The following is a 27,133-nucleotide window of genomic DNA, read 5'->3' as shown; positions in this document are numbered from 1 at the left end:
GAAAGAAAGTGTTATAGTTCATAATGGATAATTTTATTCACACAGATGTTACAACTAAGTTGGATTTCAAGAAATTTCCAAAGTCTAAATCTAAATAAAATTCAATAAATAAATAATGCTAGAAAGAAGTCTAAAATAAGGACAAAAAAGTCTTTATTCAATTTTTAAATACTTTGGGTGCAATTTTAATTTTTGGAGAGCCTTTAGTATTTTTGAAATTTGCAGAAAAGATCGAACTAATCTTTCTGTAACTTAATATCACAAAGAGAGAGAAAAAAAAGTAATTGTAAATTTAATTTTAATATTAGTTTTGGGGCCGGGCTTAGCACGGCCAAATAACACTAGTATTTGGGGAATAAGTATCTAATGCTAAGGATAAAACTGTTTTTTTTTATAGTAAATAAGTAAAAGTGAGCAGAGGGAGTAAAATACTTGCTTGCAATCCATTGAGGCGTCAAATGGAAATTGTTGAATATATTTGGACCTTTATGCTTTAGATTCGAAGGGTTGATTTGAATTATAAAATCCATACTACTTATTTGACTTGCACAAACTCTAAATGGGAACCTAAACTTTTTTAGTGGGTGGGGTGGGATTGATTTTAAATTTTTAATATTTTTTTCTAAAAACTTAACAACTGCCACGTTATTAAAATTATATTGTCAACTAAAATAACCATGAAGATTAATTATACAAAGTTAGATAACTTTTAGAAATAATAAGAAAGTGAGTATAGTGATCAAATTAATATTAGTACAAAAGACAAGAATTTGAGTAAAAGTGGATCTCAACTGGAGAGGCCTAGCCTGATCTGAGAAGTGCTAATTCGGTTCGGATAGACTTCCTTCAAGAATGCCCCTCCTGGCAAAGAAAGAAAGGCAGGTTCAGGCGATTGATCTTTACGGTATTAAGTTGAGACTTTAGTGTAAGATATAGAAATATGAGAAAATAGAGGGACATGAAAAGCAAAAGAAAACCTGAACAGCAGTTGGGGCAAAGATAAATATGTAGTGAAGTGAAGAACTTCGTGGATGTGTCGAACTTTCTTTTTCTTACAACTTAGTACTGTTTCCTTTCCCGATACCTTTGGAGCCTAAATAAATGTCCTAAAACTCTCTTTGAAGACAACAAACAATGTCTTCAAAGCTTCAACTCCAGCTGAAGGAGGTTGGATCCAAGCTTGATAATAACCCTCCAACTACTAAAGACTCTATTATCAAGCTCTTAAAGGTTCTTAATAGTTCTCTTCTTAATTTTGTGAAAGGGACTTGTTTTCTTTTATTTCTCAATTATTTACATTGAATGCAGTGATTTCAGTTTCTTTCTTGACATGATATTTACTTAGTTGAAGTTCATGCAGTTGAATTAGGGTTCGACTTTAGGGTGTCTTTTCCACTTTCTCAATTTAGGGAAAAATTTCATTAACTTGTTACTCTTTTTTTAATTCTGTTTTGAGGATTGACTTATTTTAGCTGCTTTTAAGTCAAAACCCCAAAATAGCTTTTAAGCACTTTTCTAGAGTTTTGGATAATACAAAAAAGTGCTTTTAAGCCAAAAAGAAAGGCCAAAAGCCATATGTTAAGATGCTTATAAGCCATAAGTTATAAGGCCATCCAGGCTCTTAAGTGAATTAAGAAAGTGCAGAGTGTGAAGAATCCAACTCTAAACTTTAGACTTTAGGTTGCAGCTGAGCTTCCTTCGCAGAATTAATGCTTTAATTGGTTCCTTTGGCTTCTCTCCCTTTCTTAGGAATGTACAAGCATGTGTATACACTGTGCTGTATGGATAGCTATATATTATGTCTCAGTTTGTTCAATACAATTAGTAAACAATGTATCTCTTTTGAGAAACTGCATGTTTCATATGGCTCTAGGAAACTTGTATTCCGGAATGCTGGAATTATATTGTCATCCTGCTATAGTGCCACTTGGATAGACATATTCCGACGTAGTTTGAGTTAGGCATCTTCCTTCATGTTAAGCACTGCATCATTTGACTAGCTTGCTGATGAGAAAATGGTCAGATCCTCTACAAGGGCAGAACCTATGACTAGTTTTGGAGGGAAACTTTGCGTTTGGCATTTTGAACAGAATCCAGAGCACCTTCTGCTATAGTTGTCAATTAATCTGTTTTTAAAATAAAAATTGGGAGTGATTAACCATGCAGTTATCTATAAGCAATAATTTTAAAATTTACTTGATTGAGAGTGGGTTGTAGTGGTGTATATCTACCTATCAGTGCAGGGGTGTGTGCTCGTTTAGTTAATGGTATATAAAGCTGATAATTATCAAAGCTGGTTCTGTATCTGTCCTGCAAGTTTCAGTGTCTTCTTTGTACTATTTGGGATCTTCTAAAGCAAAATAGCAAAGGAAAGTTGTACATTGGGCATGTTTACGGCCAATTTGGTCAATATGTTTGCTTGGATTGCTTTTACTGTAGATCGGGCCCTTTAGTTTTCTGCTTGGTATGGACCTTTTTTTTAATTTTCCACCCGGCGTCCGTTATCCACTTTTGGAGTGCGATTAATCCCGATTCGTACCGGGAAGTTCCACTTTGGGAGTAAAGCACTCCCTACCAAAGGTGGCTCCATTTTTAGCGCTAGAACCGAGACCTCTAAGGATGGAGGGGCTACATTGGAGATAGTAATTCTGTTTGGGATGTCTTTATTTTCACATTTATAGAAGTTGACTGGTAAAGTTATGTTTCTTGATTAATGCATGCTTATTGATGCATGACTGACTTGACCAAGTACAACAAGCACGATAATGTGTCACTCTTTCGTGATCCTTAAATAAGGTGACACTCTGATTCTTGCAAATGGAAAACCTGAAAAAGCAAAGAAATCTCATGCTTCATTTCTAATCCCATTATATGGATCATTCATTTCCTCGCATTTCAGATATTCTATGCCTTGAGTGATTAATTAAGTTAGAAAATATGAACATCCCCTGCTTGCGTAAAAGATTGAGACTTCTTTAAAACCTTTTCTGATGGATTTCTTAAACCTTTTTACATTCATCATTAATTGAATTTTTAGGTTATGTCTTTAAAATAGTTATAAAAAATCTAGGAGATATGAAGCTGGTATTTGGCACTCAAACATAGTGCCAGGAAGCACAGCCAGTTGTAATGACACATTGAGGTTAAATTTCAACCACGATCTTGCTCAGTTGATCAACTAGTTAATTGCCTGCTATGAGTGTCATTTTCTGATAATTGGGAGCCACCATTTTTATGCGCTTTGAAACCTTCTCAGTTTTAACAAACAGTTTGCACACTTTGCTTGCTGCTACTTTTCTAGTTATAGGTCTTTTTAACACCTTACTAATGGTTATACTGCATCAAAGTGGTACTCTGATGATGATCTTGTCCCAATTTTGAGCTAACTGTAGTTTGACTGTTCTTGTTTGATATTCAATCTCTTGAGAAAGAGTCAATGAGCAGATAAACTTTTTGAGGTTTCGTCTGCTTTTGGGTCTTTTTGGCGTTTGCTTCTTCGGGTCAGTTTGCAAATTGGTGTGTGCTTGTAATGGATTTGTTGTCTTTTGAGTCTCTGTATTTTTTTCTGGAATCTTGTGTTGGGCACTTCTCTCTAGTGCTATTCCTCGTAAAACTATACATATTCCTATCCAATTTTAAAAGTCCTGAGCTCTATGTATCCAGCACATTTCTTCTTCAGTTTTTTGGGATGTCCCCGAAGGGACGTATCCACTATCCAGTACAGTTTTTAATATGATGTTACTTGGTTAACTTGTTTGCTTTTTGTACGATTGGCTATGAGTGTTTTACTTGTACTTCTAAAAGGAGATATTGCATGATTGTCTACTGCATATGGGTTTTAAAGAGGTAGTTTTCTATTCTCAAACTGCTTTTGTAACCTCCTGAGTCCTTGTCGCTTTGAGGTTTGTGTTTTGCACACTTGAAATGTGCTTGACCTTTCCGTTGCAGTAATGTTTGATTGAATCTATTTTTCTTGAAACTATGTCTGATTTTAATCTATTACAAACTTTTATTGTATGATCGGATTTTTCACAAGCAGCAAGGTTCAGCATTTCTTTCTGAGTTGGAGCAGTCACCGCCGAAAGCTATGTTGGAGGCCATGCAGCCCTTACAAGCTGCTATAGTTAAACCAGAACTCCTAAAGCATCAGGATAGGGAGGTTAAGCTTCTTGTTGCCACCTGTATCTGTGAGATAACAAGAATTACTGCACCTGAAGCTCCTTACAGTGATGATGTTCTAAAGGTAATAACAATATAATGGTAAAGAGACTCGGTGTCACATTTATGTGCCTTGATTTTCCCATGGAGCTACTAAAAACCTGATTTGTGCTTTGATTCGAGTCAGGACATCTTCCATTTGATTGTCAGCACTTTCAGCGGATTGGGTGATATAAATAGTCCATCCTTTGGAAGAAGAGTTGTCATCGTAGAAACTCTAGCAAGGTATAGATCATGTGTTGTAATGCTGGATCTCGAGTGTGATGATCTTATCAATGAAATGTTCCGGACTTTTCTCAATGTTGTCAGGTGAGCTTTATCTTGTATTTAAAGTCTTGTTTGGCAGACATGTCACTAGTAGTGCTGTTGCATTCTCTTGCCTGTCTGAAGAATTTGGCTCAGCTGCTAAGAAGTTTTAATGCTTTATTCTGTTTAAAGCAAAATGTTAGTAATTTCTAGTCTTCAATGACATTTATATCTTTCCTAGAAAGATTAGTAATTTTATTAATCCTAGGAAAAGCTCCTATATTCAAGCAGTATTCTAATAAGCAGGGAACATACATTAAAATGTGTCTCTACGAAAGACACCTATTCTTCTATACAAATAGGGATCTCATTGGTCCATCAAAAAGAAAAAAAACACAAGAAGCCATTCTTTAGATGTTCAAAGTCATTTTCAATCCATTTAAATGTTCCCTTATCTCCTCTCATACTACCCACATTGGGGGCAACCTCCCATGCCCTTGGTCTTCTTTTCCTGCTTTAAATGCCCATCAATGCAACTCCTCTCTTGTTGTACCAGGCATCACCAACTGTGATCTATAACAGTTCAAAACCACCCTCCACAGGCCTGACGCCACCTTACAGTGCAGATGACATCTAATAACTTTTTGATCAGGTGAATAATGTTTGGGAAATGGGACATTTTAGTAATGATTCGTCGGTTTTCTTCCTAAGCATATCAACTTGACATCAGAGTATCCTCTCATGTGTTCCTTTTTCTCTTCCATTGGCACTACCTTATGCATACTTGGCCAAAATTTCGTTTACATTTCCATTCAATTGGATGGCTTGAATTCTAGCAGTCGTCTTTGTGTATTTTTGACATGGAAACTCGCGAGTTCTTGGAGTGCTTTTGTTTGAAGCCCCCTCCTGTTGGCGTGCTAGAAAATGGATTTTCTAGTAATAGGCATCGGCCAATGCTAAGTCTTCCATGTCGTTGGATAGTAGGTTCGAGGGGAAGGAAGGAGGTTATCATTTTGAAGCCTGCGAGCTAGTAATTCGTCTCCTCGAGAAAATTGACATACCTTTTGATTTCCCTCGCTTTGTAAAGTAAACGAGAATGGAAAAAGTGACAAAAAGAGTGGAAGTTGCCCCTCCTAGGGGTCCCATTTTCGTTTTAGGTTACATTTGAGTTCTTATACTCACTTGTGCTGAAAGGTCTTAGTAGGGCCAAATATTATTTGCCTCCTTTTGCTTTTGAACGTACCGACCAGTGAAATTTAAGAGAAGGAGAAAGATCAAACCCTGCTTTTCAAGAGTAGATAAGGAAACATGATGGTAAGTGAGAAAAAAGGTGGGGAGCGGAGTCAAAATAGGTAGGAGAAAGTATTACACTTTGAAGATGAATTTATTTCCCAAAATTAGCTGCACTGCAAGGAGTTTTGTCAACCACGTATCATAAATCTAGTAAGGTCCAATATTTATTTTTGGTCAGCGTAGCCATTTTCGCATTCCTGTTATGTCACAATGGTTTGATCAACTTCTTCCAGTCACTTTGCTTTGTGAAAGCCATATTTATCAGTTTTTTTTGGGTAATGAGCAATAGGTAAAGCTTTCTTTTTTTCTTTATCCCCATTCCCTAAGCGTGTCTCAGGCTGTTACATCAACAAAAATAATCTAGTTTGACTGTGAATAATGTGAAAAAACTGAAGGTAAAACAGGGTAAAGTTTCACTGTATATCTAAATGTGGCTACTTAATTTAGGAATATGATAAAAACACACATCGTGATGAAGGTATGAAAATATATGTAGTGAGATGAAAATCTATGTCAAAATTTAAATATTATAGCTACTGTTGTATCTGGATTAGTGTTGCTTCGCCTTCCTCCCTAATTCAATAATTTCCTGTCTTGTATATGCAGGGACGAGCATCAAGATAGTATTCTGACATCAATGCAAACTATTATGGTGGTTCTCATAGAAGAGAGTGAAGATGTTCGGGAGGATCTTTTACATGTCATTTTGTCGGTTCTAGGTCGCCATAAGAAAGTAAGTGTTCATGCTGTATGATGAAATGTCAGCATAAGTTTTTCTTTTCTTTGGATGATTTATCCTGAAGAACTGGGTTTTAACACTTTCTGTCAGGATGTTACAATAGCCGGAAGGGGGCTTGCTATGAAGGTGATAGAGCAGTGTTCAGGAAAATTGGAGCCCAGCATAAAGCAATTTCTTGTATCTTCAATGTCCGGAGACAGCAGACCAACAGCACTTGATATTGACTACCATGAAGTCATTTATGATATTTACCGTTGTGCTCCTCAAATCTTATCAGGAGTTGTTCCCTACATCACAGGAGAGCTACTGGTGCATTAATTTCTTCTTCCCATCTCTGTTATTTGGATATCCTATTTTCTGTGAAGTAATGATTTTTTTTTTTTTTTTGATAAGGAATGAAGTAATGGAAATTATGTTAATCCGTGCTTTAGTTTTCAAACATGTCTTGACAACTTATTATTGATTGTCGAAATTTACTAGCCTTGTGTGCTCTCTTCTTGCCTGGTTGGCCTTTTAAGGTAGCTGCTGTAGTTTAATGGAATTTAGCCGTTAATTTTTTTTTTTCCCCTGAAACTGGTAACATTATATATACACACACACATACACATACATATATTAAATCTGCACCATAACAATGCTACCTATAATTACAAAACCCAACCATGTTTAGGACTACTGCTTCATGGAACCTATCATATCAACTAGTAGTCAATCTCCTCTACATATTTTTCTTTACACCAAAAGTGAAACAAAAGAATACAATTCATCTCGACTTTCTGCACAGAATTGCATTTGTCGTCAAAAACTCTATAATTCCTCTCCTTCCATATTGTCCACCATATACAAGCTGGGACAAGTTGGCACTGCTTCTTTTGCCTCATTGCACCACCATTATAGTTCCAACCTAAGTTGCGTGGACTCTTCACTTTCGTTGCCGCACCACCCGTCGATATTTATGAAGAGTCCGAGCAACATACTTCCAACACTTCAATAAATCACAGCTGGTAGCTGGCATTGACCATCTTAGTCCTTCCATGTTCAAAAAAAGTTGCCACGGTTGTCCAGTTACAGGACAGTGTAGAAACAGGTGGCTAGTATTTCCTCTGGCTGCACCACACGGACCACATCTAGAGCATAGATGCATTCCCTTTCTTCTTAAGTTCTCCAGAGGCATGCTACTCTTGCTACAAGCCAAGAAAAACATAAAACCTTATAAGGAGCCTTAGTCTTCCCGATGAACTTCCATGGCCACTGGTCAGATTGTGAGATTTGCCTAATCGGGTAGCTGTAGGCAGATGTGACAGTGTAGACTCCATCACTGCCAAGTTTCCAACACAAAGTATCCTCAGATTCCCTGAAACCTTGGAATGATTCCGAGGTCTTGAAAATATCCACCGCTCTCTCCAATTCCCTATCATGTAATAATCTTCTAATAGTGATATTCCACCTTTACACCTTTTATTCCACCTGTGCACCTTTCTGATCCAAGGTTTGCATCTGGTAGAGTAGCAATGTTGTAGATCTTTAGAATATCTGCAGGTATCAATCTTGAAGTAGTTGACCACCTCAAGATATGTACCTAGAGTCATTTATCTTCATTTGATGTAGGTTCTCTCTTTTTGGTATACGGCTTGTATACGGGGTCTTTTTCCCCCAATTGTTGATAAAATCATTACCTATTAAAAAAAGAAGAAGATATAGGAGATCTTTTCTTCCCTTTCTACTTCTGACGATCTAACGTACAAGCTTGAACGTGACAGACAGATCAGTTGGATGTACGATTAAAAGCCGTGCACTTAGTTGGGGATCTTTTTGCTCTGTCGGGATCTGCTATCTCTGAAGCCTTTCAACCAATTTTCTTGGAATATTTGAAGAGACTTACTGATAGAATAGTTGAGGTCAGAATGTCTGTTCTTGAACATGTCAAGGGATGTCTGCTGTCAGATCCATTTAGACAAGAAGCGCCTCAGATCATCTGTAAGAATATTGAAAATCCTTACTTCCTTTATATTTATGTATTCAGTTGGTAATGTAATTGAAACATGTTTCAGCTGCCCTCCGGGACCGGCTGTTGGATTATGATGAAAATGTGCGCAAACAAGTTGTTGCGGTGCTTTGTGATGCGGCATGTAATGCCCTTACGTCCATGAAGGTTGATACAATTAAGCTGGTCGCAGAGCGCATTCGAGATAAATCAGTATGTAACATGTCTAGTTTAAGAGTCTAGTTGACTTTGACATCGACAATTAATGCATTCTTACTCCATCTTCTGATTGCTGTCTGGTCTTATGTATTCAGCTTCTTGTTAAAAGATACACACTGGAGAGGCTGGCTGATATATACAGGATCTATTGCTTACACTCTTCCAGTGGCTCAGTTAAAGGTGTCGACTATGATTGGATCCCTGGGAGGATTTTACGATGCTTTTATGACAAAGATTTTAGGTAACCTGCCTTGAATTGTTGTTTGCGGAAGGAACATTACCATTCTCAAATAAAAAAAATGTTGTTTGCGGAAGGATAAATTATGAATTTGATAAGTGAAAGTTGGATCTATTATTTCCTTAGCTAAATGATGAGAGATTAAGAATTAAAGTATTTAAGTTATTTTCTTTGGAATCTTAAGCATTTGGAAAGTGAAGCTTCTACTGGAAACAAAAAAACCAAGTTATACTGTAGTTCCTGAAGTTGGGACTCCACATTTGCAACTTGTTGCTCTGGGTGCACCTTAAATTGGTTTTTGGAATCTGAAACTGCAATTTAGATTTTTTTTTTTTTTTGGAACTGGTAACTTTGTATTCCTCAGCATTAAGGGATATGCTGGCCGCCTCCAAAAACAGAGCTACATGGTGGTAATAATTACAGAAGCCCTATGAAATCCACTACTTGTAATGCATCATCTATGCTATTTTCTTTACACAAAAACATAAAGAACTAATACAATTCCATTTATCTTCTGAATGGAATTGGATCTGCCTTAAAAAATTCTGTCATTTCTCTCCTTCCATATGTTCCACCATATACAAGCTGGAATTGTTCTCCACCGTATCTTCTGACTTTTGCTACCCCCCCTTTCTGATCCAGCAGCTTAAAAGATCTGCTGTGTGTTCTAGCGTGGTCCAACTTTTTTCTTGGATAAACTGATAAAAAGGGCCCAAACTTGAGTTGTAACTTTACAGTGAAGGAACAAATGGTTGTTTGTTTCTGCTGCCTCTTGACACATAGAGCATCTAGATGCTATTTGAGTTCTTCTTTTCTGTAAAATTTCATGTGTGAGGCAAGCTCTCCTTGCCACCAACCAAGAAAAACATTTCACTTTGGTTGGTGCCATGTTCTCCACACAAGCTTCCATGGGCCAGTTGAAACTTCTGCCAGTTGCAACACTCCGCTTTTGTAAGCCCTGCTCACTGAATAAACTCCATCATTATGATGCTTCCATCTGATTGTATCTGCTTCAGTATTTGTGCCCAAAAAATTCCCCACCTGAGTCAAAAGTTCAGCCACACTGGTGACTTCCCAATCATTTAGCAGCCTCCTGAATGTTAGATCCCAGCCCTGAGGCGACCAAGCTTCTTCAATTGAGCACTCGGGATTAACGCAAATAGAGAACAACTCCTTTAGTGTTCCATTGCTAAGTCAATTGTCTTTCCAGAAAAAAAATCCTGCTGCCATTTCCCACCTTGTAACAAGAGTTTCTCTTGAGATCAGGCCATAAAGATCTAATAGATCGCCACACCCCCACTCAATAAGTGTTTGTGACAGGATGTGCACTCCAGTGTCCTTCTTGGCCAAATTTTTGCTGGACAACTTCCTTCCAGAGAGCTTGTTGCTCCTCATTGTACCTCCATAGCCATTTCATAAGTAGGCTATTGTTTTGCAGCTTCAAATTCTTGACCGCCATACCTCCTTGGTCTCTACTCTTCTGAACTGTCTCCCACTTCACCAAATGAAAACTCTTGCCTTCCTTATTACCATTCCATAAGAAATTTCTCCTCAATCTATCTAAGATGTCATTTACCTTGCTTGGTATAGGAAACAAAGACATTACATATGTTGGTAGAGCATCCAACACGGAATTTATCAAAATGAGTCCCCCTCCCAGATCAAGATACTGAGACTTCCAAAAAGCTAACTTCTTTTCTGTTTTTTCAATGATTCCATCCTATATTTCCAAAGCTTTTGTGTTTTGACCCCAATGGCATACCATGATAGACAGTAGGTAAATTTTCCACTCTATAACCCAGAATATTTGCCAAGACCTGTATCTGCAATACCTCCTTGACCCGAAAAATATTGCTTTTTCTCCAATTTACCTTCAATCCTGATGTGGCTTCAAATATCACCAGTATCATTCTAAGGAAGCTAATTTGTTCAATTCAGAAATTATACTTTTTTTAAACCAGGTTCCATCTGACAAGCACTCAGTAAATGCATTATTGACTACTTTTTTTCCTACAGATCAGACATCGTTGAGCACATTCTCTGCTCATCCTTGTTCCCTAATGAATTCTCAGTCACGGATAAAGTTAAAAACTGGGTTAAGGTTTTCTCAAGTTTTGACAAAGTTGAGGTTAGAGCACTTGAGAAGCTGTTGGAGCAGAAACAAAGGTTTGTCATGAATGCTTGATCTTGATGTCAGGTGTTCCTGGATGTTGTTTCTGTCTTTTTCCCCCCTCACTTTTGTAGTACAACCTGAACTACATTTCATTGAGTTTTTCGACGGCACTGCAGGTTGCAGCAAGAGATGAGGAGGTATCTTTCTTTAAGGCAGATGCAACAGGTTTTCAACACTTTTAACTCTTTGTTCCTGAACAATAAAAGGCTAAAAGTGAACAATAAAAGGCTAACAGAAGTTTAATGAAAAATAATTGCAGGAGGGCGATGCCACTGAGATCCAAAAAAAAGTTTTATTTTGCTTCCGCATCATGTCTCGTTGTTTTACTGATCCTGGAAAGGCAGAAGAGAGCTTTCAGATTCTTGATCAGTTAAAAGATGCTAATGTCTGGAGGATATTAACAGCTCTCCTTGATCCACACAGTAATTCTATTCGAGCTTATAGTTCTCGGGTAAGGAGAATACCTAGTTTTGAATATAATGTAGGGTTCTCACTTCTTGTTTTGTCTACTGATATATTAAAGCCACTGAAATACCTAGGCATGTATGAGTACATGACACTTTTCTTATGATCTTTTTCTCGGTCAGGATGAATTGCTCAAGATCCTCGGTGAGAAGCATCGGCTCTATGAATTTCTGGGCACACTTTCATTAAAGTGCTCATATATACTTTTCAACAAGGAGCATGTAAAAGAAGTCCTTCAGGAGACTAACATGCAGAAAACTGCTGGAAGCACCGATTTGATTCTGTCTTGTACACATCTTCTTGTGGTAATTTAGTACTAACTTGCTTCTTCTATATAAATGCATTTTCTTGACCTCATGTTTGCTTGCTAGACTTTAATATAACCTGTAAAGGAGAGAATTGAAAGGAAAGGCCCTTATGGTTTGAAGCATTGGATGTTCAAAATGGGTTATATTGATAGGCATGCCTATAGGCTATATTCTGGTAACATTGAAGCTGGTAATAGTGGTGCCTCTCAGGCATCTAGAATTGTCTTGCTTGCAGAACTATCACATCCTCAAGAGTCGGCCTAACGTTATAGTACCCTATAAATTGTGAGCAACTCGATGCATTACTCCCATCAGATGTCACAACAAAAGTCATCTCTGATTAAATCAATTATCCATGTTTTAGGAAGTACATAATTTGCTTTTCTGCGTCTTCGTTCAATTCATGTCTTCCTTTGATGAATATTGCAGATTCTTGCACGTTTCAGTCCATTGCTGCTTAGTGGAATTGAGGAAGATTTGATACATCTTCTTGAAGATGATAATGAGATAATTAAAGAAGGTGTCTTGCATGTTTTGGCAAAGGCTGGTGGAGCCATCCGAGAAAAATTGGGAGATTCTTCAAGGTTCACATTTGAAGCTTTTACACTCGGGTGCTAGTTCCTTTCTGCGATATACTGACATGTTATGCTTGTAACTTACAGGTCGTTAGACCTTATGCTTGAGAGGATTTGCTTGGAGGGAAGCCGGAGGCAGGCCAAATATGCTATACATGCTCTTGCATCAATAATGAAGGATGACGGACTCAAGTCACTTTCTGTTCTATATAAGGTAGGTCATAATCTCACTATACCCATATAAATCACTGCCTATTGATTTATCCTCTCTCGAGTTTATCTTCATCATATACTGGTGAAATATTTGGGTACTATATTACTTGTGTAATGTGCAGAGACTTGTTGATATGCTAGATGAGAAGTCACATTTACCTGCTGTACTACAATCCCTTGGATGTATTGCACAGACTGCTATGCCAGTCTTTGAGACAAGGGAGAAAGAGATTGAGCAGTTCATAAAGAAAAACATATTGGAGCTTAGTCATGTATGCCTTCTTGAACTAATGCCAAATTTTGCGACATTGTTTACCCTCCTCTTTTAGCATTCATCTAAAGGTAAACTATTCTTTTCAGACATCAGAAGGTAAAGCCAAAGAACGTTGGGAGGACCGAAGTGAAATCTGTTCAATGAAGGTCTGATTTTACTGGTTTGATTATCTCCATTACGATTTTCTCAATTATGACTATATTCTAAAGGATAAATTGCTATATTCATTCAATATTGATATGCAGATATTTGGAATTAAGACACTGGTCAAAAGTTATTTACCAGTGAAGGATGCCAACCTTCGGTTGGGAATTGATGACTTGTTGGGAATCCTGAAAAACATACTCTCTTTTGGGGAAACCTCAATGCAAATTAAGTCAAGGTACTGCTACCGTGAAGGAATCATCCTCTTTTGGTGGTTTTGGCAATAGATGGATGTGCTTTGCTTAGTTTGTTTCAAGGCTTTCTTCCATAGGAAATTTGGCTTCATTTCTCTTATCTTTGGCATTTTGCAGTTCTGTTGATAAGGCCCATTTAAGACTTGCTGCAGCAAAAGCTATGCTTCGTCTGTCGAAGCACTGGGACCACAAGATTCCTGTGGATGTCTTTTACCTTACTCTTGGCACATCAGAGGTGAAGTTTCTACCACCTACAATATGTTAAATAGGTGACATAGCCCCCGCAGATGTCCCACCTGCACAACAATTTTCAGCAATAGCTTTCTAGAGACAAATTGTACAAATAATAATTTGTTTGAACTGTTAATGCTACTAGGCCAGTTTCCCTCAAGTAAAGAAGTTATTCCTCAACAAAGTCTACCAATACCTAAAGGATCGCTATTTGGACCCAAAGTATACTTGTGCCTTCTTACTTGACTTGCGGGTTCAGCAGCCAGATTATGAAGAGGTATGACTTGCGATTTCTGTACTGGGAGGGATCTCTTGGTTATATGTTTATATTTATTTGTTAATGACTTTATTATCTCCCAATTATTGACAGATCAAGAGCAACTTAAGTGATGTTATCCAGATCTATCAGCAGGGGAAGGCACGTCAACATTCTGCGCAGTCTGAAGCTATTACCCCGGTTCCTTATCCAGAAAACATTCTACCATACTTGGTCCATGCTCTTGCTCATCATTCTTCATTTCCTAACATTGACGAATGCAAGGATGTTAAAGTATTTGAACCTACTTATAGGTACAAGTGTTTCCTAGTCTTATTGATGGTTGCATATATAGAAGTTTAAATAGCTCGAGGCTGCCTCAAAATGCATTTCCGTGATTGTTTTTTCCAATTATTCTCACGGTTATATGGAACCTGTTATCAGCCTACATATTTTTAGATGGACCTTAGTTGTATATGATTTCACTACATAAGCAGGGTTACTTGTATAACATAGGCAACCGTAGTATTCCCCGCCCAAAAAGAAAAAAGGCGGTGCTTAGTGTATTGGATTTTTGTATTTTTTTGGGAGGGAGGGGAGTGCGTACAAGTTGTTTACGTGCATAACATAGTCTACCATAGGATTTTGTTCTCTCTTCATCAGTCTGTCTATAGAAGTCTTACTAGGATTATGCTTTGCAGTAAACTCTTGGTACTTCATTTACTGAAATAATACGTTCTGGACTCATCCAAATGTAGTTCTTGTTGTATCTTATCCCACAAAAAAGCCGGACTCTTGGTACTTTGTTTACTGAAATAATACATGATGGACTCATCCAAATGTAGTTCTTGTTGTAGCTTATCCCACAAAAAAAGGCGGTGCTTGGAGAATTGCCTTTTCTTTTGCGGGTGGGGAGGGAGTGTGTAGCAGTTGTTTATTTGAAGAATAGGTTGGACCAACCAGCACTATCCTTAACTGTTATAAATTGGAAAGAAGGTGCATGATGTCACCAATTACTTCTGAATAAATTCTGAAATTATGCTGATTTGTTATAACAAATCTGTACAGCCTGTACTTGTCTAACAAAGAAGGAAAAAGAGAATGAAATAATGGGAAATCAAATCTGCCTTTGCGACTATTGACAACACTCAATGGTCTATATTCTAAACGTTGGTGTCACTTTCTCATTTCGTTAATCGTCATGGCTGAATGTCTAAACTACTTCTCCTGGAGGTAAAGAAGGGTGCTTATCATCTACTCTGGATGTAAGCTCCTTGACTGTTGAACTTATGTCTACGGTTTGACTTGTTTTTTTTTTTCCTTCCTTTAATATATTCTACCTTTTAATTCTCTCCTTCTGTCTTAATGAGGACGCATTGTTTTTGATAAGATAATTTTATTGAGTAAAAACCAGGGAGTGTAGTTACATCCAAAAGTATCAATGTAAACAGTATTATTATTATTATTATTTTTTATTTTTGACAATGATAACATTAAAGTAAACAGTATTACTTTACAAGTGAAATTATGAGTTGATGAAATCTAACATGGCTTCAGGAACATTTACAACAGCCACGCTGTTCCAAAAAGTAAAGTAAAAAAGTACATTTTAACTTAAAGACCAAGTGTAGAAACCTTGTTGTCTAAAAAAATTCCGGAGTTCCTTTCTCTCTAAATGATCTGCCAGACTAGCCTGCTCTTGGTATGGAATTCCATATTTTGAGGGGCGTTTTGCTGATCCCAGCACTTCTCCAGCTTTGCAAAAACTGCGAGGTAGTCTTCGGCATTGTCCATTGGAGATCCATCACACAGAGTAGCATATATATAGATAAGTACACAGAGTAGCATATTCCGAATCTGCGAGGCGCCTTTACAGTGTAGAAAAGGCGGTTTGTGTCTTTGTGTTGTTCTTCACGCAGCAGGCATCCGTTGCAAATATCATGCATCTTCTTTGTAGATTATGTGGTGTTAGGCAGGCTTCCTTAGCCATGAGCCATGTGAAACAGTTGATCTTGTTAGGTGCACAACTCTTCCATATTTGTCTCCAGGTCCAACAGGGAATAAGGGAACTGGTAGGGGTCTATTCAACAAGGAGTAGCATGATTTTACAGTAAATCTACCTTCCCTTCTCCCCTCCAAAGCATTTTATCTTCCCTGTTGGATTCCAAGTTGTTGGAGTAGTTGGAAGACTCTTCCAAGTTCCTAGTCATTGCAATTCCTTCTAAATAGTATGTTGCCCCTGATTGGACTATTACATTCAGCAACTGTAGCATTGGGGTTGAACATAGATAAATAGAATGTTCGTCATTTTTTCTAATGGCATTGTTTTTGATGTCTCCTTTTTGGTACCTTCTTGGTACTCTAGCAAATCATTTATATTTTCACAAAAAAACATGTATTGTTATGCGTAATTTCATGTATATTATTCAGTCTTTGCTGATGTTTTCATGTTGGAAGTGGAATGGTTTTAAATCATTTTAAGCTTATCTTGAATTTGAACTAAGCATTTCATTGTATGAAAAAGTAAGATGACCTTTTGAAAGAATCCAAAACATGTCATTGCATATTTACATTTTTAATAAGCTTATTTATAGTGCCTATAAATAGTACCTATAAATAAGCATTTGCTTGCAACTCTAGGCATAGTCATCTCACTATTTGACTTCAAGCCAACCCTTTGTTTGGGGATGGGCACATGTGGAGTCTCCAACATTGGATCCATTAGTGGCATGATGGACCTTTTAAAGATGTACCCAAACCCTTATGTATGAAGTCAGTTGTACTGTAATAAGTTGTTTGGCATTGTTTGTCATCTGTGAGCAAGTTTGGCTAATGGAAGTACATTGTGATAGCATTTTATGAGCCCGTTTGGATTGGCTTATAAGTTGCTTATAAGCTGTTTTCAGCTTTTTTGAGTGTTTGGCTGGCCAGCTTAAAGTCATTTTGTGCTTAAAATAAGCTCAAAAAAATAATTGGGCCCATTTGACTTAGCTTATCTAAAGCAGCTTATAAGCTGAAAAAAGCTTATAAGCCAAAAAAAATAAGTTAGACTACTCCAACTTATTTTTTTTTAGCTTATAAGCTGTTTTCAGCTTATAGGCATAAGCCCATCCAAACAGGCTCTATGTAGATTCAGAAGCTGCATCTGGAAAAATCCTGGTTCTCAAAGCTCTAAGTTTTGTTGAAATATATCTGAATGTTTTGTTTCAGGCAATTGCACATTTTCCTCTCAATGTTGGTACATGGAGATGAAGATGGGAAATCTGAAGGTGGTATTAGTAGAGAGAAGGAAAGCATTTTAACGATTAATTCTATCCTTCACAGTATAAAACATTCAGAAGATGCAGTAGATCCCACAAAATCAAAAGTAAGGAAGGAAAGCTGATACTTGTTTAAATGTATCAGTGCCTGTCATTCTACTTTTCAACCTTCTATCACTTAGTGCCGGCTGAATATATGCACAAGCGAAACAACGATATGTGTGGATTGCTGAGATTATCCTGCTGTTTGATTGTATTGAATACTTTTGCAGAACTCATATGCTGTCTCAGACCTTGGCCTGGCGATTACAAATCGGCTAGTTCCTAACCAGGATGATCTTAAGGAGTTGAAAGCATTAGTATCACTACCTCCATCGCTTTATAAACAACATGAGAAGGATGAAGAGAAGGACCAGTCTCTGGTATGCCATGTTAGATTTCATAGACCTCTATATTTCAATATAACTATATTTCACAGGGTAAATGGCTGGAAAAGTGGGATTCATCAGTATTTAGGCTTTGTTTGGCAATGGTGTGTGTTTCTATATTTTTCTATGAAACAGGATATAGAAAAAATGTTGGATTTACTAGCCCCGAATGAATTCTCTCTTACTTACTCTTATCTTTTCCAGACTCTTGCTTTCTACATAAAATTTCAACCTGTATCCTGTTGGTAGGACTCCTTGCTGCCTTCTATTACCATGACTTTCTGTAATCTTTCCTGTTTCTAAATTTACTGTCTTTCTTCTTCAGAAAATTGTGTTGGCAGCGACCTTTCAATGATACTTCCTTTTTGATACCGTATATACAAAAAAGAGATAAGCACTGTCCCAGGTGGTTACTGGTTGTACAAAGCAATTTTTGCTTCTTGGGGTCAAACAAGTATATTATTCAAGGCGTAAAAGGATTATATCAAATTACTCGTTGGAAAATATCCAAATGTTTGACCTAAATGGGTTAGAAATGAAAAGAGTTGATAAAATGTCCATATAATTGGCATTTAGGTAGGGGGGAAAAATGGAAAGATTGGATAATAGAACTTATTATCAATAGAGTTAAACTTTATGTAGGAAGAAAAAATGGAATTATAAGGATCATTATACTTACTAATTTCATTTCAGCATGACACGTCTTTTCTGAAGAATATTTATCAAGTTTCAATGAGTTTTACTTATGTTTTAAGCATCCATTCCTCAAAATATTATTATAGATGATAACATCTCCTTAAATGTTCTTTTAGCGAAAAGTTTCTTTCTTCAACAGATGAAAGTTTTTGATAGGAAGGTAAATTTTCATTGATATGCACCAAGAAAGGTGCTAATGTGTACAGGAAAAATGGACTCTGATTCTCCCAATTCTGCAGAGAGCTCAAGAGGTCCACAAAAATATTTACAGCATGAGCAACTTTCAAATTACACCATAGTAAAATTTCTGTGTAACTTTTCAGGGTGGAGATGAAAGTATATTGCATACTTTTCTTCCTTACAACATAAAATATGTGATGTTCACCTTCTGTAATTTGACAGGTTGAAGGTAAGACATGGTTGGCTGATGAGAGCGTCATGGTTCACTTTGAATCAATCAAGTTTGAAACTAACGGAACTGTAAGCTTGGTACTAACAATCTTTTTGCTAGTGATAAATGATCACCTGTTGACTGATTATTCTTCTTCCACTTTCTTTTCACCAGCTGAAGTCAGAAATTACTGAAGACGAGGCCATGAAAGACAGTGAAACAGAAGGAAATGAGGTGCCTTTGGGAAAAATAATGGAACGGCTTAAAGCTAGATCTAAGATGCGGAAAGAGGTGAAGGATGATTCTTCACCTGCTGAGGTGAGAACTGAAAATGATGTTGACATCTTGAAAGTGTTGAGGGAGATAGATTCAGGTAGTGTTGGCGATGATAATAAGTTGGATGCAAGCAATGGCCATGAATCTGCGGTCAAAACTGAAGCCAGCAATACACGTCAGAAAAGAAAAACAGGAACTGATTTTTCTGTACCAAAAGGTGCAAAGCGACAAAGGTCATCTTCTACTTCGGTCCATAAACTTTCTCCGAAACTCAAGGATTCTATTGAAAAGGAGGATGATCTTCAATCCATGTCAGAAGATAAGTCCTCAGAAGAAAATGTTTTTGAACCTGAAGAGTCAGACCTATTAACATCATCTATCAGGAAGAAAACGAGCCTCCCATCTAAGCAAAAGCGTAAAGCTACTGATAAGAATTATAGTTACACTCATGAAGTTCTGGATAGCCGTGAAGTGAAAGTAAGATATTTTAATAGTAGAATTGGTTACAAACTAGATATATAATTTCATCTCTTTGAGTTTTTCTTGTTTGTTTGCTCCTGCAGAAAACTAAAGGAAACACAGCAGCAGTTAATACACATATTGAAAGTAATAACAAGTCAGGATCTCTCAAGAAACAGAAGAAGAAAAGTGTAGCTGGGCTGGCCAAGGTTAGTCTTCCCATCTGTATAATTGCTGCTTTGTTGTCCCACCCACTCTTAGACATGTTTCTGAGTGTATCTGATACTTGTCCCTCTGAAATGAAAAGTATAACATTGTTGGTGTGTATTTACTTGCATGGTAGTGATAAGATTTAACTTTTGGAATATAGATAATTTGGTGTATCGTTTGGTGAGCGCGCTGGTTCCTTGCTAAGCTCTATGGTCCAACTTCTATGACCAACTGTTAAAGGGGATATATTCTATCTTTTGTAACTCAATCTGATTGATCTGCAAATACCTTAGACAAAACATTGTTTGCAGTTCTGTTACATTCCCTTTGATGAATGTGGTTTCAATTTCTTTAGTACCTTTGATCCCTTTGTAACTCAAGATAACAGTGTTAGAGCCTGTTTGGATGGGCTTATGCCTATAAGCTGTTTGCAGCTTATAAGCTAAAAAAAAATAAGTTGGGGTAGTCTAACTTATTTTTTTTTGCTTATAAGTTGTTTTCAGCTTATAAGCTGCTTTAGATAAGTTAAGTCAAATGGGCCCAATTATTTTTTTGAGCTTATTTTAAGCACAAAATGACTTTAAGCTGGCCAGCCAAACACTCAAAAAAGCTGAAAACAGCTTATAAGCAACTTATAAGCCAATCCAAACGGGCTCTTAATGCATCTTTCGTAGACTGTCTGGGGACTTTTGTTCTTTTATCTCTTGCAAATTTGACAGCTAACTTCTGGTAAACAAGGAGGTTTACTGCATAGATGAGCAGTGGCTTGTCCCTTTGTCTTAGAAGAAAGCTAAATAAATATAGCCATCGGATAGTTGATGAAGAAATTGCCTTAATTTGAAGAATCTTAGTTATGTCATGGATACTCATATATGATTATGGATTTATCCATTTTTAATGAGAATGCTTTATATTAAGGTTTAAGGAAAATGAGTGTTAAACCAGTTCTACATGGTTGCGTTCTAGCACATTGGTACTTGGAGCGTCTATATCACTTGCTATTTTAAGTTTTTCCTCTGCACAAAACTTTTATGGTGCCCCTACCAGAAATATTCCATCAATTGGTGTGGCATATGCAGTCCGTTCCTTTTATTAGGAGGTTCTAAGTGTGCAGATGACACAGCATGAGCAAGACCAAGTGAGCTGTCCTTTTTTGGTTCCGGCCCCTTGGTTCCTGAATCACCAAATAATCAAGCTAGACTCGAAGTTAAGCATCACAGATGATTATCAAGCTAAACATATGAAATGTTGTCTAAAAAAATTGGATTTTCCTTAACAATCAGCTTTATTGATGGCCAGTCTGTGGATAATCATATTGTATTAACAAATTGGTTGTGAAGAATCTGTAGAATACAGAAAGTCTAAAGAACCAGCATGGTGATGACATAGTTTTTGAGCCAAGTGTCTTTTTCAGTTTCATTTGTATACTAACTAAGAGTTGGACCTTCATCTCTGTTTTGAAACTTCCCATTTTTATCTAATGCTATTTTGGGCCTAGTAATTAACTTTCTCAGGCGCGATTGTAAAACCCTTAGGAGTAGATCACAAAATGTTTAGACTAACTAGTAAAGCCAGTTGTTGCACATAATTGTAGAAGGATCGCCATTCCTTGTGAATAATTAACTTTCTCAAGCGCGGTTCTAAAAATGCCCTTAGAACTTAGAAGGAGAGCACACAATGTTTAGACTGAGTCTGCATGCTTGCATTCCTTCTACATACAAATATTCCTTTAACATCTGTTATAGTCGTGTTGATTCACTTCACCAAATGGCTTATTGTGTGGATTATCTATGATTCTGCCCAATGGTGTATATTCTAGGTTATCTATATAACCAATTTTTTTGTTTTGATTTTTTAACACTATCTCTTGAGCCGAGGGTCTTTCGGAAACAGCCTCCCTGTCTTCCGAGATAGGGGTATGGTCTGCGTACACTTTACCCTCCCCAGATCTCACATTGTGGGATTTCACTGGGTATGTTGTTGTTGTTGTATTTTTTAACACTATAAGGAAGTTGGCTTAGGTATAGTTTTGCAACTTTTGTTCCGTTTTATACCCTTTTATCTTTTTTCTAATCCAAAGATTTTCTGAACGTATTATTTGTTAATGCTTTTACCTGGATTTTCTAGTGCACATCAAAGGGTGATACAACTCCCACTGTGGACTTGATTGGTTGCAGAATAAAAGTTTGGTGGCCCATGGATAAGAAGTAAGTAGCTCTTAACTCGAGAGGAGTAAGTGTTCTTTCTAATTCTTTCATGCTACATTCTGCCACAGCTATCATGGAGTTTGTTCCTTTTTGGTCTTTCCTTGTGTTTAAACTTCCTTTTATGCTTATTTTTCATCAGGCTCGCTGATTGACTTGGAGCAATACTCGTATAGATGTTTATTTGTACTCTTAAGTCTTAACACATCATGGTCCTCATTGTTGCTTCTTTCTCATAACGTCTTTATTCTTTTGCTCAACTTCTGTTGGTTGTCTTCCATACACTATTGCGCTCATAGGTCATGGGGTAGTTGTCTGAGATTTCTTCTTTACTCTTTACTCTGATTGTGGTCTAATATTTTGGCTAATGTGGCCTTCAAGATTATTAGCTTAGTGTTCTGACTCAAAGTATTTGACAGGTTCTACGAAGGTGTTGTTAAGTCTTTTGACACTCAAAAAAGCAAGCACGTTGTAAGCTGCATTTCCAATACATCAGATTTGTATTTCTATAGTTAACGAACTTCTGAAATTCATTTTGATATGTCAACTTCTATTGATTCTTTGCTATGATTTGTTATCAATTATACGAAAAGGTGCTATATGATGATGGTGAAGTAGAAGTCCTCCGATTGGACAAGGAATGTTGGGAGCTTCTTGGTGGCGTGAAGAAGCCTGTGAAGGTATGCTTTTCCTTTTAGTGTTACTTCATCCTTGCAAACTTTTTATTTTTATTCTTGCAGTGAAGCCATGCATTAGGGCTTTTCTGATCGCATTTGTACACCATTTACAGGGTTCAAATTCCAAAAAGGTTTCAGGCTACGAGAAAGCGTAAGTGATCCATTTGATTTGGTAGTAATGGTTTTTTTTTTTTTTTTTAAATTCTTTTTGTGAATCGCAATCCCTTTTCTTCTTCTGATAAGTTCTGGGGATTCTGTTTTATATGGTACTTGAAAAAGAGGAATTGCACTGTTGAGTGTTTGAATTGTGTTGATGGTACTTCTCTTGTTGAATGCTGTGGATATCATACCTCAGGTTGCATAGTTCTTCTCCCCATTGAAGTAGATGAGTTGGTATAATGAGTATTTCTGCCTTTGTTGTTATAATTATGCGTTGACAACTAGCTTAATTCTTTTCTAATCTTGAACTTTTAATGCCTTTCACGAAAGAACTGTTAACTTTGCATAATGGGACTCTTTTTAAGTTTTATGCATTATGCAAATAAGCTGTAGCCTGTAGGGATAAGTGGATATCTTCATTTATATGTCCCTTTTAGTTTTGTCTTATGTCTTCGGACGCCTTGTGTATTTGCATAATAGAGGAATTATAAGTATCTTTAACCTGCTCGTCTTCATTTAATGACTGCAGATCTGGAGAGAGGAAAACTAAGGCTCTTGCTGCCTCCAGGCAAAAGAAAGAGACAGATAAGACGTGAGCTTGATTCTGTAACTTGATTACACATAATTTGTTTGTGTATTTCCTATTTGCGTTAAACATTCTGTTTTGTTGACAGGTCTCCATTATCGCAAGTACGAGGAAAGAGAACTCCGAGGAAGAATTTGAAGTATGGACAAAAAGGCCCATCAAAATCTTCTTTGAGCAGAAGAAGCCTGGTTTTAGGCAAGCCGTTGGCAACCTCAAAATCCAAGGTGGACAATTTAAGCTCAGGTAAGGCTCTTGTGATTCTACTTTGCTTTCAGTTTCCTGATTTATTATTCTTGTTCTCATTTTAGTTAATCATGTCATTTGCTGCTTGTTATATTCTGTAATGCAAAGGTCAACAAATGAAAGGATAGAGAGAGAGAGAGAGAGTCTGGAAGCCATTTACACACATGGAGGGGGAGATTATGCTTAGTTTTTTAAGAGGGCGAAGTCTATCAGGTGGCTGATGAGGGTGCGGAAAGGAGGCAATAGTTCGGGTTGCAAAGTTATTTTCTGATGGAGAGTGGATAATTGGATGTATCCTGAGGTGAAAAGTATAAAAATGAGGAACTATCAGAGTGATGGAATGTTGAATGGGAGATGAGTGGTGTTTGATGATTTAGATTGCAGCAATGCCATCTCTTTGTTTAAGGAAATAACAAAAACCTCATTTGGTCGGATTTGAAAGTTCCTCGAAATTCAGAGGTACTTCTCTAAGTTAATTTTTAACCCAAAGTAAGTTACCACCTTTTCCTTAGTCTCTTGGGAATTGACTGAAGAAAGTGGAAAATTTCTTTCAGTTGTGGCCTTTGGAGAAACATTTTGAACGAGTGGGATACTTTTGCTGGCAATATATCTTTCAAGATAGGGGATGGGACTAGGGTTAGTTTTGAGGGGCACAAGTGGTGTGGAGACAGATCCACATTCCCAAACATCTACAGAGGTTCCAACATAGTTGGATATTACAAGAGGGGAACATCCTTTTGCCTCCTCCAGTTCCAGAAGAAACCTTCAGGACTGGAAGATCAAGGAATCCAGAAACCTCCTTGAAGTGCTTTAGAACAAATCCCATCATTTGAAAGAATCATGGAAATGGGAGATATGTACTGGACAGATATTACTAGCATCTATAAAGTCAGAACTTTTCGCTTGTTTCCCTTTCTGGGACAGCTGTTCAGTAAATATCTTATTTTTATTTCTCTTGCAAATTAAACTGAAAATCTTATGAGAAAATGTTAGACGACGGTTTAAAATTTTGTAAATTATTGCAAAGGTTAGACGACAATGTAATGTTTTGTTGGTAAGGTTGAGCAATATATGAGTGGATAAATATTAGATACGACTCTAACCTTCTCCAAAAGTGAAATTTCCAAGGGCTATATTTGCACAACTTTTTAAAATAGGGAGAAAAAATAAATGGTGGCCTAAAAGGGGGACATTTGCAGAAGTCGGGCAATAATTTGTTCTCGTGCCACTACTATTCAAAAGTAGGAGGGAAAAAAACTTTTTATCTTTTATTTTCAAACTAGAGTATGAAAAGATATGTTCTTCTAATCACTCTCTTTTAGTTTCCAGAGATAGTCTTATTGCTGCAAATTTGTAATCAACGAGTTTGAATGGGTTAAGGATAACCACGGTCCTCGTGTTGCATTTACCACAGTTAAATCTACACTGGTATCTGTTTCTGCTCTTATGAGGTTGTCACTAGGAGAGCTCCTGTGTTCATTTAGTTGACGTCCTTAAACTTTGTTGTCCCGTTCCACTGGATCCCTTACCCTATGGTATTCTTGCCAAATGATCCATTTTCAGCGATGTTAGCTATTATTACTAAATCAAGTATTATAATATTCTCAAGTAATATCAAAATTTCCATTATCACATGAGGTCGATTAATTTCGACAGCCCCTCTGTTATGTTATTCATGGTCTCTCCTAGATTTCTAATCTGACATTTGGCTCTACTAGGTAATTCAGAAAGTGAACAGAAAGAGAGTATGCATGGGAGTTCATCTGAACACGAACTGTCTGATAAGGATGATATATCATACTCTGATGGGAAACCAGTGGCTGAAGCTGATAGGTCGAGTGGCATGGAAGAGTCTGAAGAAGAAGAGAATAAAGAATTTGAGGATGAACCTGGCACCTCTCAGGATTCTCGTGGATCGGACGAGGAGATCTCTTCTTCACATGAGAAACCACAGGCAGATGTATCTACAGAGAAGTCGAATGATGATGCTGAAAGATCAGATTCTCATGGGAGTGTAGGAGATGATGCAGACAGTCATTCAACTGATCGAGATGACTCTGAAAGTAGTTCGGCTGCTAAATCTGATGAAGAATCATCAGACGATGAGCTACTTGTAATGCCTATTCTTATTCGATATTTATTGAAACTTAAAACTTGATGAATGATAATTTAGTAATACATTATTGTCTTACGCAGAGCGTGTGGAAACGACGAGTAGGGAAATCAGCTGGAGGGAAGTAAACCAGCAGAAAAAGGCCATCATGTGATCCTGGCTGATGATTTTTAGAGATGCAGCATCCTAGAGAGCACGTGGCATCAAGCCAAAAGAAGCTTGCTGCAAGACGATGATACCATTAACAGTGACATTAATAAGTTTATGAAGTACAGTTTACCACATAAAAAATGGTAGGTCACAGGTTTATTAAATGTTAGGGAGTAAGGGACAAGAATGTGCATTCCCACAGTTTGTGTAGCTGCGGTCTAGAGGTAACTGATATGAGTCGATAGCAGTTGTCTTAGGCATTGTACAGCTCTAATTTAGTAAGTTAGCATTAACTTACCCAAATAACCGATCCTGTGTTGCAGCTCGGTTTTTGTTGTAGTTTTGTGTCATCATTTTGTATATTATGTTGTTTAGAGTAGTAACAGAATTGCATCTGTTCGTAGTTCCTCCTCCTTTATAGGATCCGTGGATTCGTGTGAACACTGGATTTGTAAGCATTTGTGGTGTATGGAATCAGTAACATTAGCACGCTTTTCGCTTTTATTTGCTTCTGAATCTAAACATTTGTGAGTGCAAGATGGTAAGCTTTGAGAATTAGAGGCGCCACTCAAAGTCGGTTTTCTCAGGAATTTTTCTGTTTTCTCAGGAATTTTTACCTATATATGCAAGATTATTAACCTACTACCACTGTCAGGGAGATTCTCGTTTAATTACTTAACATAATTGTTATAGTTACCAATTGTATAGAAGTAAGATTAGGCTCTATCCTTCTCAGTTTTATGCTCTAAAGGCTCTATCCTTCTCAGTTTTATGCTCTAATCTTCCTCATTTCCTCAACAACTAGATTGATAATAATAATAAAAGAAGCTCAGCGTGTTTTTGATTTAATTGACAAATACGTGAAGATGTATTGTTTAATTGTGAATTGTGGTACAATTTATCCCACTACAGTGCTTGATTGTGAATGAAATGCAATTCTGTTAAAGACATGATTACAAAGTTGTAAACTCCACTAAGAGCTTCAGCCAATTTAAAAGTTTCGAAACTTAGGAAATCAGGTTTTGGAATTTAGAATTTAATTTTAAGGGAGTCGGTGAAGATTAGAGTTGGTTTTGGTTGAAATTTCAGATTGAAACTCGAAGAGAAAGACGTAAATAATTCAATGCAAGTTTTATGCAAGTTGTATGGAAAATGTACATGTGACTTGTATGTTTTGACCGAATTTGTATACAGAATTTTTTTGTATGCAAATTGTATGTTTTGTTCGGATTCTCTACAACAAAAAGCTGTATGTGAATTATACGTTTTATTGAATTTCTATATATTTTGTAAAAAGCTTTTGCTACTTTCTGAAAACTCAAAAATCAAGCTAAAGCAGGTACCAACTCGAAAACCAACTTTTGTTTAAATGGATCCACAAATTGTAGCCGAAGAGTAATGTGTAGCTTTTAAAATGGTTTAAGGTTAGTGTTAGGAACTACAATTGAACC

The 27,133-nt window shown here is 37.0% G+C and overlaps 1 protein-coding gene across 2 annotated transcripts; it reads left to right on the top strand.

Annotated features, from left to right (window-relative positions):
- Positions 1 to 870: 870 nt before the first annotated feature.
- LOC132615092 (sister chromatid cohesion protein PDS5 homolog A) lies at positions 871 to 26,186 on the top strand. Of its 2 annotated transcripts, none has more exons than XM_060329648.1 (33): positions 871 to 1,230; positions 4,040 to 4,243; positions 4,346 to 4,527; positions 6,364 to 6,490; positions 6,587 to 6,805; positions 8,257 to 8,473; positions 8,548 to 8,693; positions 8,795 to 8,940; positions 10,954 to 11,103; positions 11,227 to 11,275; positions 11,370 to 11,561; positions 11,698 to 11,880; positions 12,313 to 12,467; positions 12,546 to 12,672; positions 12,794 to 12,943; positions 13,032 to 13,091; positions 13,191 to 13,327; positions 13,461 to 13,578; positions 13,720 to 13,851; positions 13,945 to 14,144; positions 17,041 to 17,197; positions 17,363 to 17,512; positions 18,617 to 18,694; positions 18,780 to 19,358; positions 19,445 to 19,549; positions 21,678 to 21,757; positions 22,174 to 22,225; positions 22,348 to 22,434; positions 22,545 to 22,582; positions 23,120 to 23,182; positions 23,265 to 23,419; positions 25,147 to 25,532; positions 25,616 to 26,186. In XM_060329648.1, the coding sequence occupies exons 1-33, from the start codon at positions 1,135 to 1,137 to the stop codon at positions 25,658 to 25,660; spliced, it is 4,965 nt and encodes a 1,654-aa protein (XP_060185631.1). In that variant the 5' UTR covers positions 871 to 1,134; the 3' UTR covers positions 25,661 to 26,186. The 2 variants fall into 2 exon arrangements, with proteins under 2 accessions (XP_060185631.1, XP_060185630.1); XM_060329647.1 differs by having other exon boundaries at positions 879 to 1,230; positions 25,138 to 25,532.
- The last annotated feature ends 947 nt before the right edge of the window (positions 26,187 to 27,133 follow it).

Source organism: Lycium barbarum, chromosome 10 (genome assembly GCF_019175385.1).
Source record: "Lycium barbarum isolate Lr01 chromosome 10, ASM1917538v2, whole genome shotgun sequence".
Classification (NCBI taxonomy): Eukaryota; Viridiplantae; Streptophyta; class Magnoliopsida; order Solanales; family Solanaceae; genus Lycium; species Lycium barbarum.
Note: the sequence above shows the minus strand (reverse complement) of the source record. Positions and strands in the feature narration are given on the sequence as shown.

What these genes read in the sequence shown, in the direction of transcription:
- LOC132615092 (XM_060329647.1), top strand. Translation starts at nt 1,135, where the DNA reads ATGTCTTCAAAGCTTCAACTCCAGCTGAAGGAGGTTGGATCCAAGCTT. An exon ending in TCAATGCAAATTAAGTCAAG is followed by an intron (nt 13,328 to 13,460) that starts GTACTGCTACCG and finishes GGCATTTTGCAG; the next exon opens with TTCTGTTGATAAGGCCCATT. An exon ending in CATCAGACGATGAGCTACTT is followed by an intron (nt 25,533 to 25,615) that starts GTAATGCCTATT and finishes TGTCTTACGCAG; the next exon opens with AGCGTGTGGAAACGACGAGT.